General features: G+C 34.0%; 1 protein-coding gene across 2 annotated transcripts in view; it reads right to left on the bottom strand.

Annotated features, from left to right (window-relative positions):
• Positions 1 to 13,357, bottom strand: part of RELN (reelin) — a 545,649-nt gene that overhangs the window by 444,112 nt on the left and 88,180 nt on the right. For both annotated transcript variants that reach the window (XM_044679411.1, XM_044679410.1), the window contains exon 2: positions 7,919 to 8,029. In XM_044679411.1, coding sequence (XP_044535346.1) covers positions 7,919 to 8,029 — 111 coding nt within the window. The remainder of the gene's footprint in view (positions 1 to 7,918; positions 8,030 to 13,357) is intronic.

Genomic DNA, 13,357 nt, shown 5'->3' with positions numbered 1-13,357 from the left:
GGAAATATGCCTGGAACCTCTGAAAATGTTATAAATAGAAGTTCTTCTATAAAGAGCTTCATGAACCGACAAGAAGTGAGCAGAAGGAGAACAATTTACATAATGACAACATTACAAAGAAAAACGGCTTAGAAAGACTTGAAAACTCTGATCCATCTAATGGCAGATAACCACTGATTCCAGAGGACCGAAAATAAGCATAATATCCAGTATCCCGAGAGCCCGGCAATGGACTTCAAATGAACAACGAGAGAGATGTTTTTAGATGTGACTGGTGTGGTAATTTATTTGCTGCACTATGTGTGTTGCCATAGTTTTGTTTTTCTTTTTTATTGTTCAAGAAGAGAAAAATAATGAATGGTTCAAAAATATTTAAAAACAAGTTGTTCCATAAGGTAATAATAATATGCATTTCTAGAATAGCTCTCCTCTCTCCCATTCCCTATTCCCTCTCTGTCTCTCCCTCCCTCTCACCTCTATGCTTTCTCCTGAAGTGAGGGAGTATGCTGTAGTATGGAATGGAGTTAGAAGACCTAGGTTCAATTCTGTGTATCAAGCAGTGTCATCCTTTGAAAAATGATAGGGTTGGCCTAGATTATCTCTAAGATCCATTTCAACTCTAAAGCTTGTGAACTCTTACAGCGCTTCGTTTGAGTCTCTCAATCACATAAAATCTATTTATATTATGGATATTTTTGCACATTTTCCTCCTCGAGTAAAATATAAACCTCTTAGGGCAAAGTCGTATGACCTATCATAATGCTTTTCACATAAGGGAGATAATAAATATCTCTTAAATGAATAGTTGGGTTCAGAATAGTTTGGGCAAAAAATGTACCATGATCAGTAAACGATTCTACCAACAAGGTCTGCTTTCTTTTGAGACCTTGGTTCCTTAAAGGCTATGCCAGTAGATTAAATGCTCAGAGAGGTCCCGTCAATCTAGAAAAGTTATGATGATGGGCCCTTAATGCACTGGTTTTGAAGGACAAGCCAAACTAAACTAGAAAAGGCACATCACTAAAATGTAGGCTCTAATTTCATTGAATTTATTTTGGCTACAGATACTCATGAAACCATTTATCAGTGCATGGAGATGGTGCATTTGCATCAGTGGAAGTTCATACTGATGAAATAATGGATCATTTGAAGTACTAATGTAGTAAAAAGTGAGTTCCCATTAAGAATTTCATTAACTAGTGAATAGTTTATATTTCGAATCGTAAGTAAAATAATTTGTTCAAACTGAGATTTCCTGCTATCTTGTGAGTGGGAGGATATTTGTTTGAATTTCACATGTGAATTTAATAGATGTATCCCTTAGTAGAGACCCATAAAATTAATATTTTAACATAGTGAATGCTCCCAGCAAATCATATAACTTCATCTAAGCTAAATAATGAGTATTTTAACACAGCACTTAAAAAGGATACTAAATAATGAATATTTCAATTGCTTTCCTTTGTTTACAGATATTGGCCCAAATCCTTAGTGAAATGTATTTACACATATACATAAATGTGGCACAAACATGCATATATGTAAAAACCTATGTAAATTGGGGAGAAGGTAGTCCTACACAATGAGATATTGCACCTCAAACTTCAAACACAACCAATATCCTCATAAAAAAAATCCATTAATTCTAGTTCTATTTAATCTTCTATTTGTTGTTTGATTGGTTCAGTCACTTTTGATTCTTTGTGAACTCATTTATGGTTTCCTTGGCAAAGACAGCAGAATGACTAGCCATTTCCATTCACCAGCTTATTTTCCAGATGAGAAAACTGAGGCAAACGGGGTTGAGTGATGTGCCCAGAGTCATGTTTTGAGACCAGATTTTCACTCAGAACTTCCTCATTCTAGGGCTGGCGCTCTATCCCCTGTGTCACCTGGCTGCTCCTTAATTTTCTATATATAAAGACGATTAATTTTTTTTTACCTATTAAAGTGCCTATTTCCTTGAGTGCAAGAGTTAATTGAGGAAAATGTTAAATGAATAAATTTCCTAGTGTGAAATTCAAGCATGAGTATTGCAAACAATAGTTGAATCTGAACAATTTTCATTTACTACTTCAATACACAAAGGATCTTTGATTACATTGAAAATGAGAACTCCACTAAAACAGAATTTCCACACTGTCTCAGATCTACCTTAATTCAAGGTTTTCATGAATATCTTCAAATTTAGCCCCCAGCAAGTCACTTGCTGGTGGGAAGCCCATCAAATTTATCTAATCTGGAATATGAACCATAGAATGGCAGCAGATTTCCAGGTTCATTTTTGAAGGCTTTCAAGCTTGGTGAGACCTGCCAGCCATTTGTATTCTTTATCTATTAATAACTATTCATAACTTAATGAAAACATTGTATTCCTCAAAACTAACATGATTACATTTGGCAAGGAAAATGTCCATGAGCATCAGTTAAAGTCTAATTGATTTTCCCTGCTAGAGACATTAAAGACCACTGGCTCTGGCGGCAGCAGTCCCAGATTCAAATCCTCTCCTGGACATCATCATCTTGTGAGTTCTAGGACAAGTCATTTAACCTCTCTTAGGCTTCAATGTCAACATCTATAATTTGGGAAGTGAGGACTAGGTGGTATCTGAATTCCCTTCAAGTTTCAGATTTCTGAGTTTATGAATTAATAAACAATCATTTCTAGTGTGAGACATATGTACTATAACTTAAAATATATACTACATATTTCAATTTAAAGCAAGTACATATTCCTAAATGTTGGATATAATAAACTATCCCCTGAAAGAAATCCACATAGCTTTATATAATATTATACTGAAAGTTATTCCAGTGAAATCTAAAGATTGTTCATGACTAAATTGTTATTCAAAGGCAAGGGTAAATGCTGGAATATAAAAATGAACAAGCTATAATTAAACGTCAGATCTCTCTAGGGCTTTCTGTTTTTGAATTCCCATTGACAAGGAAAATGAGGCATTCCAATCTATGTATTTCTGGTTTCCAGTCATTCTTTGCATATCTGTTATTTTCATTTAGTTTTGGCCATTGGGTATGGCCATGATTATTCATGCATTTTAAAGAATGTTGGTTTTCATAAAAGACTGGTGTTATTGTGATACAATTGCACTTAAAAAATCATGCTTAAATGGTAGTCATGATTTTGATTTTGATTACTTATATGTATACTTTATGAACAAGATGCAGTTTCTGCAACTTTAAGCAATTAATACAATGGGGCCATTTATACAGAGTCCATACTGAAACTTTAATAAATAAAATCAACGATTCAGATGGAATTAAATGCTTTACTTAGCTCTCATTTATCAGAACTAGTTAAACACAGCATATGCTATTTACCACTATAATATGTTGGAAAAATGCCAAGAGCCTTCTGTTTGCTTAACACTCCTTTGAAAAGTCAGAGCCTCATAGTAAATTAAATATTCAAAGCATCTTCCAGTCAATAAGCAAGGCATGCCACATGATCTTGGTGTGATGTTCATTACCTCTAAGCTTCTAAGATCATGAAGATGGAATAGATATTGCCTAATTTGCACAATGCTATGCTGATTGTGATAAACATATTATAAAGGTGAAAATATCTTTTGAGAAAATTCCCTTCCTTTCTATGTCCCTCCTCTTTTCTCTTTCTTTTCCTATTCTTGGCCATGCAAATCCTCTCTGGTGACTATTGATCACAAAAAGTTAAATATAGATTCCAAACAAATAATTTATTTTGTCTCTAAAAGTGAAACAAATATTCCACATTGAAAACTTAAGTTTCTTATTTTTTTTAAAAAAATTAGTTTCCTAGCCATGTGACCCTGGGCAAGTCACTTAACCCCCCCATTGCCTAGCCCTTACTGCTCTTCTGCTTTTGAACCAATACACAGTTCTGATTCTAAGAAGGCAGGCAAAGGTTTTTGAAAAAAATAAAAATTGTAGTGGAAATGGAAAGAAGAAAAAAGACTTGACAGATGTGTAATTCTAGCCTGGTTACCCCACAAAAGAAGGAAAAAAATAAATCTTTCTACTTTATTTGTAGATGTGAAGGCCCACAAGTAATGTGGAATCCTAAATATGCTGATTGATTCAGCTAATGTGTTGGCTAGTTTTACTGAAGTAAGTTTTTTTCTATTTATTTTTTAGTCAGTGTTCCAGGAGCTGGCTCTCCAGTAATTGGAAAGGGAGAGAGAGAGATATTTAAAATTGAAGTAATATACAAAAAAAGATATTGATCATTTTTAAAAATAACCTTAGAAAAAAAGAAATGGTTTCTGATAAAATTCAGCTATTTTACAACATTAATGTTTTCCTTTTATATTGTTTATTCCTCTCAGCTATATGTTGATTTGTAAAAAGGCTAGAAGAGTAGAATTAAAATATTTTTGGACCTTAGTATAAATGAATGCTTATGTCTACAGAAAAATGATCTATAGGGGAGATTTAAGTACAAAGATATAAATAGAAATCCATCCACTTTAAATATGAGCGAGTTGTGCCCATGGATGCCCAGATGGGTCACGAAAGCACTATCGAGTGCTACTTATAATTAACCACGTCATCAGATCATCTGCATATGATAGATTCTTCACTAATGTTTGCTGGATTGAAATAGTTTTAATTAATAGATTTATTCTTTGTGTGTTTTTTAACCTAAGTTAAAGGTAACTACTCTCAGTCCTCTACAAAATTGTTGATCTTTAAACTCTGCTGTTTATGAATCTTGAATGTTTTTCTTCCCCCCGGGTGTAGCTTTATATATAGGGAAAAGAGCATTAACCTAGTACACAAAAAGTCCATATTCACATTCAAGTCTTGTCTTTAACACTTACTGTATGATCATGGGCAAATTGCTTGAAGTCTGAGGCTCAAATTAAAAAGTATAATTATTCTTGGGCTACTATTGTACAAATATAAGTAATGCCACCCTTTTATGTCAAATCAGGAGCCTTTATAATGCATGACTGAATAGAAATAAGCAAACCCACGATGAGATACTTGGGGGGGGTAAATAGGAAGCATTACATTTATGTTGACTTACATGGTTGTTATGAGAAAATAACTTTTCAAACTGTAAAACCATGTAAGTAGGAGGATTTTTTTTCCTATACTTAACAGCTGGACAGGCAAATACCAAAACATTTTTTTACCTCTAGCACCTCACCCAGGTCTATAGCCAGATGCTACTTGTGGGGTAACTTTATTTAGGACTTGCTTTCCCTTTTATAGGAAACATAAAATGAGCCCATGTCATGAGTTAGAGTTTCCTCTGTTATTAAAGTTTTTAATTTCTGACTCCTTGCTTACCTTCCCATACTTGCCACACTCTCCTTCTTCAGAATTTTCAGCTCTCCTAATTCCTGACTATTTCCTTAGTTTTTGATCATCCCCCCTTTGGATAGTCCTTTAGTATCTATGTTTTCCTGGGTTCCTCGATCTGTGTGGCTTCTGAACCTATCTTTGTCCTCGACATGGTAAAAATCCTGACTCAAGCCCCCCGAAACAGATTTTAATTCTTGCCTAGTCCAATTTCCTCCTTCTCTTTGCCATCCCATTTTGTCATGTTGCCTGACACTAACCATCTAAACAAAAAGTAAAATTATGAAGATAAAATGTGCTTCCATTTTCTAAAAGGAAATGCTGCCAATAAATAACAGATACAAAAACAAATCAGGCATATAAACGCGTCAAGTAAATGTGTAACTATTTATCAAGGAATTGTATAACTAAAGAAAGTGGATCGTGAGACAAAAGGGTTAATGGATACATAGCCCAAATGCTTCACTAACACCCATGAAAAGTAAGATTGCCTATCTCAAAGCATATCGAATAGTCCCTTATGGTGGATTTATGAGGAAACATGGACAAGAATTATGTGGGAAAAGAAGATATATATCTCATCCGTATTGATGGAGGTAATACTCTCAGTAATTAGATCATCAATTCCTTAATAACACATTATGGTTTATAATGTGCTTTTTACAAATTTTGAACCTCACAACAACTCTATGAGGTGGGTGCTATTACTATCATCCTTTTACATATAAAGAAACTGAGGCAGGGAACCAGTAAGAAACTTGTCTAGGGTCACACAGCTAGTAAGTGTCCGAGACTGGATTTGAATTTATGTCTTCCTAACTCTAAGTATAATACCAAATTATTGTTATTGCTACTCAATTATTTTTCAGGTGTGTCTAAGTCTCTGTGACTCATTTGGGGTTTTCTTGTCAAAGATACTGGAGTGGTTTCTCATTTCTTTCTTCAGTACATTTTACAGATGAACAGAAGTAGACAGAGTTAAGGGGCTTGTCCAAGGTCATATGGCCAGTAAATATTTGAGGTCAGGTTTGAACTAAAGGAAGGTGAGTCTTTCTGACTCCAGGCCTGGCACTCTATCCACTATGCCATGTAGCATATATAAAATTGTCTATATAAAGATTATATTATAAAGTATAATGCCTATAAAGTGCTATGCAAGTGCAAACTATTACAAGCCATATAATAGATCGACCCCATTTCTCTCCTCATGAAAAATATATAAATATTTTGTGGAAATAGTTATATACCTTTGTCTTTTCTGTTTTATACTAGACATATTAGGCTTGGAATATTTAAAATTGAATAGGGAAGGAAAAGATTTTTGCATCATGTTGCTTCTGTAATTGGTGACTGATTAACAACGTGATGACTTTGCAACTTCACTTGGTAGATTAGCATTCCCTATGTTTTAAAATAAATGATTTTCTAGTTATATGCTCAATATGAAGTTCCAATCTATAAAAATGTCAATTGAGCAAAATAATTTCACAAAATTTTGTGAAATAATTGTTTTACACCTTTTTAATAGTTGCCATCTCTATCAGATTGGATAAAATGAGAAAGGGACAAAATGAAAAATGTTGGAGGGAATGTGGGAAAATGAAGACATTCACACACTGTTGTTGGAACTATGAACTGAACCAACAATTTTGGAGAACAAACTGGAATTATGCTCAAAGAGTTATAAAACAGTGTGTACTCTTTGACTCAGCAATACCAACATTAGGTTTATTTCCTAAGGTGACCAGGGAAAAAGGCAAAAAACCTGTATATTCTAAAATAGGTTAACAGTTCTCTTTGTGGCAGCAAAGAACTGGAAATTGAAGGAATATCTAACAATTGGGGAATGGCTAAACAAGCTGTGGCATATAATGGACAGGTTAATTTCAGAAAAACATGGAAAGACCTTTGTAAAATTATGAAGAGTGAGACGAGCAGAACCAAGAGACCATCATGTACAGTTACAGAAATATTGTTTGAAGAATTACTTGTATATTTCCACCTTGAGAGAAAAAACTGATAAATAGAAATAAGGCATAGTATATATTCATATTTTTTGTCAAATGGTGCCTTCTCTAATGGGGGTAAGGGTAGGAGGATGGAAGTTAAAGTAACAAATTAATTTTAAAAAATTTAAGGGGTCTGTTATCACATATCAAGTATTAAATAATATTTTAAATGCTTATGAGATTGGTTATTGGCTGATGCATGGGAGTCAAAATGAATTTTAGCCCCCTAAATGATAGAATATATAATATCTGTATGCAGGCCCTAGAATCAAGTGTGATTGTTCCAGCTGAAGAGATATTATTAGATAAGATGCAATGATAGGACCATGACTGACATGCTTATACCAATCACTTTCATTCCCTGCCCCCCTACCATGCCTATACGCTGCTAAATTCTAAAAAATAATTATTGAAATTTGCCATTAAATTTAACGTTTTAAAATTTATCTTAATTTTAAATAAAAAAGAATGATTTAGATAAGTCACATTTGAATCCTAAGTGGAAAAGAATGTGTAAGAATTCTTAAATAGATTTTTAAAGCAATAATAACACTCTAGAAAACATACATATTGGCTACTTTCTTTGACTACATTAAACTTACCAAATCCAAAAGCATTAGCACCTCCAATGCTTTGTGGAGCCTGGACACTAGTGGATGTGTATAGTCCTGTAACCAGTAAGCCATCAAAGAAGGTACTTGTGGAAATTGTCACTGAAATGAAAAACAAAAATCAATAAATACTAGTCATCAAATCACTTAATTATATATATCAAGTATGATATGCTAAGTATTTTTCAACATAACATTTATTATTTGTTAAATAAACATCCTTTACTTTGTTCATTGGTGATAGGAATACTATCTTTATTAGGGAAAAGAAAGAATAAATTGTTGGATCAAGAAACTCCTTAGAATAGATCAAAATTCAAGTTTAAAGCATTTTCTTCCATGTTTAGACAACCAGTCTGCCTTTCTCCATTCATATACAAATTCAATCTCTATGTGAAAAATCAATCCCAAACAATATAGTATTCAAGAGAAATATTTTCCCCCTCTGAGCCACAATTTCAAAAGCATTGCTGGAGATTTGGCATTGTCATGAGTACACTTTTTTAAAAGCACTCCAAACTGTGAGAAACAATCCTTCATTGGCATAAGGAAGGAAAGTGATAAGCACTGTATTTCTTTCTATGACTCTATATTTTGGAGCACTGTTTCCTGACATTTTTCAACAAAAGAGAGACTAATTTAGAATTGGATAGCCAGGCTTGTCCTTCTTGTGAGAAAGAAAGGAAGATCAACTTATTACTTGTAATATTCTTAAGAGATTTCTGATGTATAGAGCCTGAAGTATATTCCTCACTGAATAGAAAGTTGTTATTATACTGTAGTGAGGAAGCGGAGTTTATTACATTTATTCCTTAACTATTCATGTTTTGCTACCTGAAACATATTTTTTGCTTGCTGTTGCAGAAATTAATTACAAAGGACTTTTGGCATGAAATGACAATGGTTTCTACTCTATGAAGCTTTAAGTTTCCTTTTTCAAGATGAAAGGTAAAAGGTTCCATCGTAAGTCAACAGAATAGAATTTTATAATGTTGATTTAGTAGTATACAATGAAGGCTTGTCATCATTTTTGGCAACAACAAAAATGTATGGGTGAAGGCAAGTGCCACACAGGCAGCTTGGATGAGACTTGGTAATTTAAACTCCAGGATACCCAGTGGATCTATAAGAACAGTCAGAAATTCCATATTGTTGCACATCCAGATAAATGTAGGCTGCCAATAGCCTAACATAACATGATATATTCAATGCAAGAGGGAAAACTAGCAGCAAATTACAGTGTAAAGAGCCCTGGACTTATCACCAGAGTTTCCTGGGTTTGTGTTCTAATTCCACTAATGATTGGCTTTAGAATTTTAAGTTGATTAATTCCTCTATATCTCAATTTACTTGGAAAGTGGTACAAGCTTTCTTCTAGGGCAGTGATGGGCAAGCTATTCCCTGCGGGCAAGATCCAGGCCTTAGTTTGCCCATTACTGCCTTAAGCAATTCCCTAATCACTGTGCCCCCACATCCAGATGTAGTGATTAGGGAATTGCTTAAGGCAATGATGGGCAAACTATGGCCTGGATCTGGCCAGCTGGGAATAGTTTGCCCATCACTGTTCTAGGGATATTGGGAGGAAAGTGTTTTATAGCTATAATGTGCCATATAAAAATGTGAACTATTCTGACCTCTCTGCATCATCTTTCCTTCTCTTCTGGAAACTCTTTCCTTCTAGATTTTAGAAGAATTGTTCTGCCAGGATTCTCTCTACACCAGTTAGATCAATCCTCCTCAATTGCTTTCAGGGGATCATCATCCATTTATAGACCTCAGAAACAATGTGGTACAACAGAAAGGGTTATAGATTTAGAGTCAGTGTATCTAGGTTTGAATCCTGGTGCTTCCACTTACAACCTATGTAACATTGGACATGCCATTTAATGTATCTAAGATTCTTCATTTATAAAATGAAAGGGCTGGACTGGATCACCCATAAGGTCCCTTTGAGTTCAAAACTTGTGATCTAATTATAGCTATGCAGGGTTGTACATGAATAGAGGGCAGCTAGATGGCTTGGGAGATTGAGAGTCAGGTGCAGAGACTGGAGATCTTGGATTCAAATATGGCCTCAGACATCTTCTAGCTGTCTGATCCTGGGCAAGTCACTTCACCCTAATTTGCCTAGCCCTTACTGCTCTTATTCCTTGAAACCAATATTTAGCATCAATTCTAAGACAGAAAGTAAAGTAAAGGTTTTAAAAAGTTAGACATAACTAAATGACTAAATAACAATAGAGTTGTATTCCTGAGTTTTTCCTTAGGCCCTTACATTTTTTTCCTCTACAATCTCCCTTGGAGATTCCAGTAGCTCCAACCATTATTACTATGCAAATAATTTACAAATCTATCACCCTTATCTCTCTTCTGAGAATCCAGTACTACATCACCAGCAGTCTACTGCACATTTTCACTTGGATGCCCCATGAGTTTCTCAAATTCAACATGTCAATAACTGAGCTCATGAAGTTACTCCTTCTTTTAAGATCCAGCTCGGTAGCAATAAGGGGAAGCTTTGCCACCTAAAAGACACGAGTTCTTAGTCACAGATAGCCAGAAGAAAGTTGCCAAGGGGTCATATAATCCCCAAAGGACTCAATTGTCAAGCTAGCAAATTTTATTAAAATGAGGGACAGTTTTAATATATGTCCAGTTCAAGGTCCCCTTACCAATATATAATTGGATCCTCACAATGAATCTGAGATTCTATAGGTATTATTATAGTCATTTTACAGATAAAGAAACTGAGGCCCAGAGAGGTAAAGTATCTTACCCCTACCCACATAACTAGCAATTACAAAATTTAATTAAAATTTAAAATCAAAAGCCATGACTTTCTCAACTTCAAGTCGTGTGTTCTTTTCAATGAATCATTATCCACAATCCCTGCCCTTAACTCCAGGCCTAAATATTTCTAAGTCCCTAAACATCTCCATCTAGGTGCCCACATCTTCCTAGAACCTCAAACTAAATCCACCCAAAAGCAACCATATCATCTTCTCCTTTAAACTAGCTCCTATTTTCTCTTTCTGTTAATTAGTATTACCTTTCTGTACGTCACTCAATCTTTAAATCTCAGTCGTTGACTAAATCTTCCGTCCCTTTCTTTTTTCTCTTTTCTACTGTCAATTAGCTCTCAAATTTGGTTGATAATACATCTTTCATCCATGTCTTAATTACAAACTTCCATGTCATTTAGAACTCACATAGCTACTAGACTGATTCAAATCATCATACAGCTAATAGTAATAACCTTTCTGCTTCCAGTCTTTCCCCTAACTAATCTAACTCTTACAGATAGACTAGAATGATCATTTTAAGGCATATTTCTGACTATGTCATTCCCTGACTCAACACCCTTCAGTGCTTCCAAACTGCCTGTAAGATAAAATACCCATTCTTTGACCTGTCATTTAAGTCTTTGCACTGTCTCCCTTATTTCAACCTACTGCTTTCCACACACACTCATACATTTCACCAAAAGACGATTAATTCCTGGTTGTTCCTCAGTGGTTTTGCATAATGATTCACCTCCATCAATCTGTCTGGGACATTTCTTCAACATCCTAAAGCCCAACTCAAATGCCACTCAGGATGATTTCCTCTTCTCCCAAACTTTGAGTTAGTAGTTTTTGCCTCTTCAGATTTTCTCATAACAATTTTACCTAGAGTTCATCTTAGTCATTATCATAATACTCATTTGTTTACATGTTGTATAACCTATTTAGACTTTAAGTCTAAAACTTACATTTTATCATTTCTCACAGTACCTTGCAAAGAGCAGGCACTTAATCTGTAGCAATTCCAAATGTCCATTTATTTTGTGATAAATGGCTAAAGACCTATTACAGTGTGCCAATTAGAAATGCTAAATACTTCAATAAAGAAAAGTAATGAAATATCATGTAGGTATACAAGAAGATATTGTGTGAAAGATAGTCATACCAATTATCTATCACTATATTTATCACCCCAAAGGTTAGACAGTGGAATATCCAAAACATCTATTCGAAATAATTATAACATATCACTGATTAAAACTGGGAGGAAGAGTTTCCTATATATTGTGCATATATTACTCATTAATTCAGTGACAAAACAAATCAATGTCAATTAATTCAAAGTCCATATTTCTGAATGTTCATGAAGATTTAATATAAGTATATCAAATATGTAAAATAAGTTAAAAATATAATGAACATGGAAACCATGTTTTTTGACCCAGAAAGTAGGCCAGCTTACAAAAGAAATAGAAATTTTGTTTTAAAACTAATTGTACAATATACGTAAAACCATCAACAAATATCATATGCAATGGGGATAAATTAGAAGCCTACCTAAGATCAGTAGTGAAACAAGGATGCCCATCNATATATATATATATATCTGTAATAATCATATGTATCCTCTCTTCCAAAGAGTTATAATTAACTATCATGGGATTTTATATCTACAAAATCTTAGGGTTGGAAGGGACCTTAAATGGTATGAACTATAATTCATACCTGACTAATAATTCCATTCATAGTAATCATGTCACATTAACATCTTTGGATAAGTAGATGTTATTGTTAAAATCTAAATATCTGTTATTTTTAATTTTGAAAGAAATAAAATGTATCATATTGTTATGACTGAACCAATACCATCAAAGATTGGTTATTGTTAGCATTTAATGTGTTTGCATAACTACTTCTCTTACCCCATTTACTATGCAAAGTCTCTCTGTCCTTGATAGAATAGCTAAATCTTGATGGATAATGTTAATATTAAACAAGTACTTTTACCTCATCATATATATTCAAAAAGTTGTCAGCCCAATAAAAGAGAGGGCATGGCAGAAGAATGAAAATAATTATGTCAAAGGGAGAAAACTGATTAAGAAAAAACAGCAGCATCAAAATTATATATGTCACTAATTGATTATTTCAAGCAGGATCCTAAGGAATGTAGATAAAAACTGAACAGAAAGAAGTAAAAAATGGAAAGAAGATGGGGAAAAGACAATCAAGAGAGGAAAAATGAACAGGGAAAAAAGACAACCTAAATAAGGGCTGATTGATGAAATGCAAAGGAAGTTTTAGGGCAAATGAAAGTATCTTTTTTTTCCAAATGAGAAGTTAGCAGCTATAATTCCTTTCCCCAGATGTTTATATAAATTAAGGAATAACAGAAATGATATATATTCAGGAGGCTATAAAGCAGCTCACAAAAGAAAGTAATAGAATGATCAGATAAATAAAAATGTGTAGCGTTTAAGGAAATCAGGATATAAAGTCAAGAGCCAAAATGAGAGCCAAAATGTAATGGTCATATGGCAGAACTCTGGACAGCTCCCTGGGAGCATAACTATTATTTAAAAGGTTCTTACCATTGGCTTTTATCCCTGCAGTAGCAGGACTATGTGGTTGCATTTCCAAGTATAAC

This window comes from Gracilinanus agilis, chromosome 5 (genome assembly GCF_016433145.1).
Source record: "Gracilinanus agilis isolate LMUSP501 chromosome 5, AgileGrace, whole genome shotgun sequence".
In the NCBI taxonomy this organism is placed as follows: domain Eukaryota; kingdom Metazoa; phylum Chordata; class Mammalia; order Didelphimorphia; family Didelphidae; genus Gracilinanus; species Gracilinanus agilis.
This window is presented reverse-complemented; position numbering and strand designations above follow the sequence as displayed.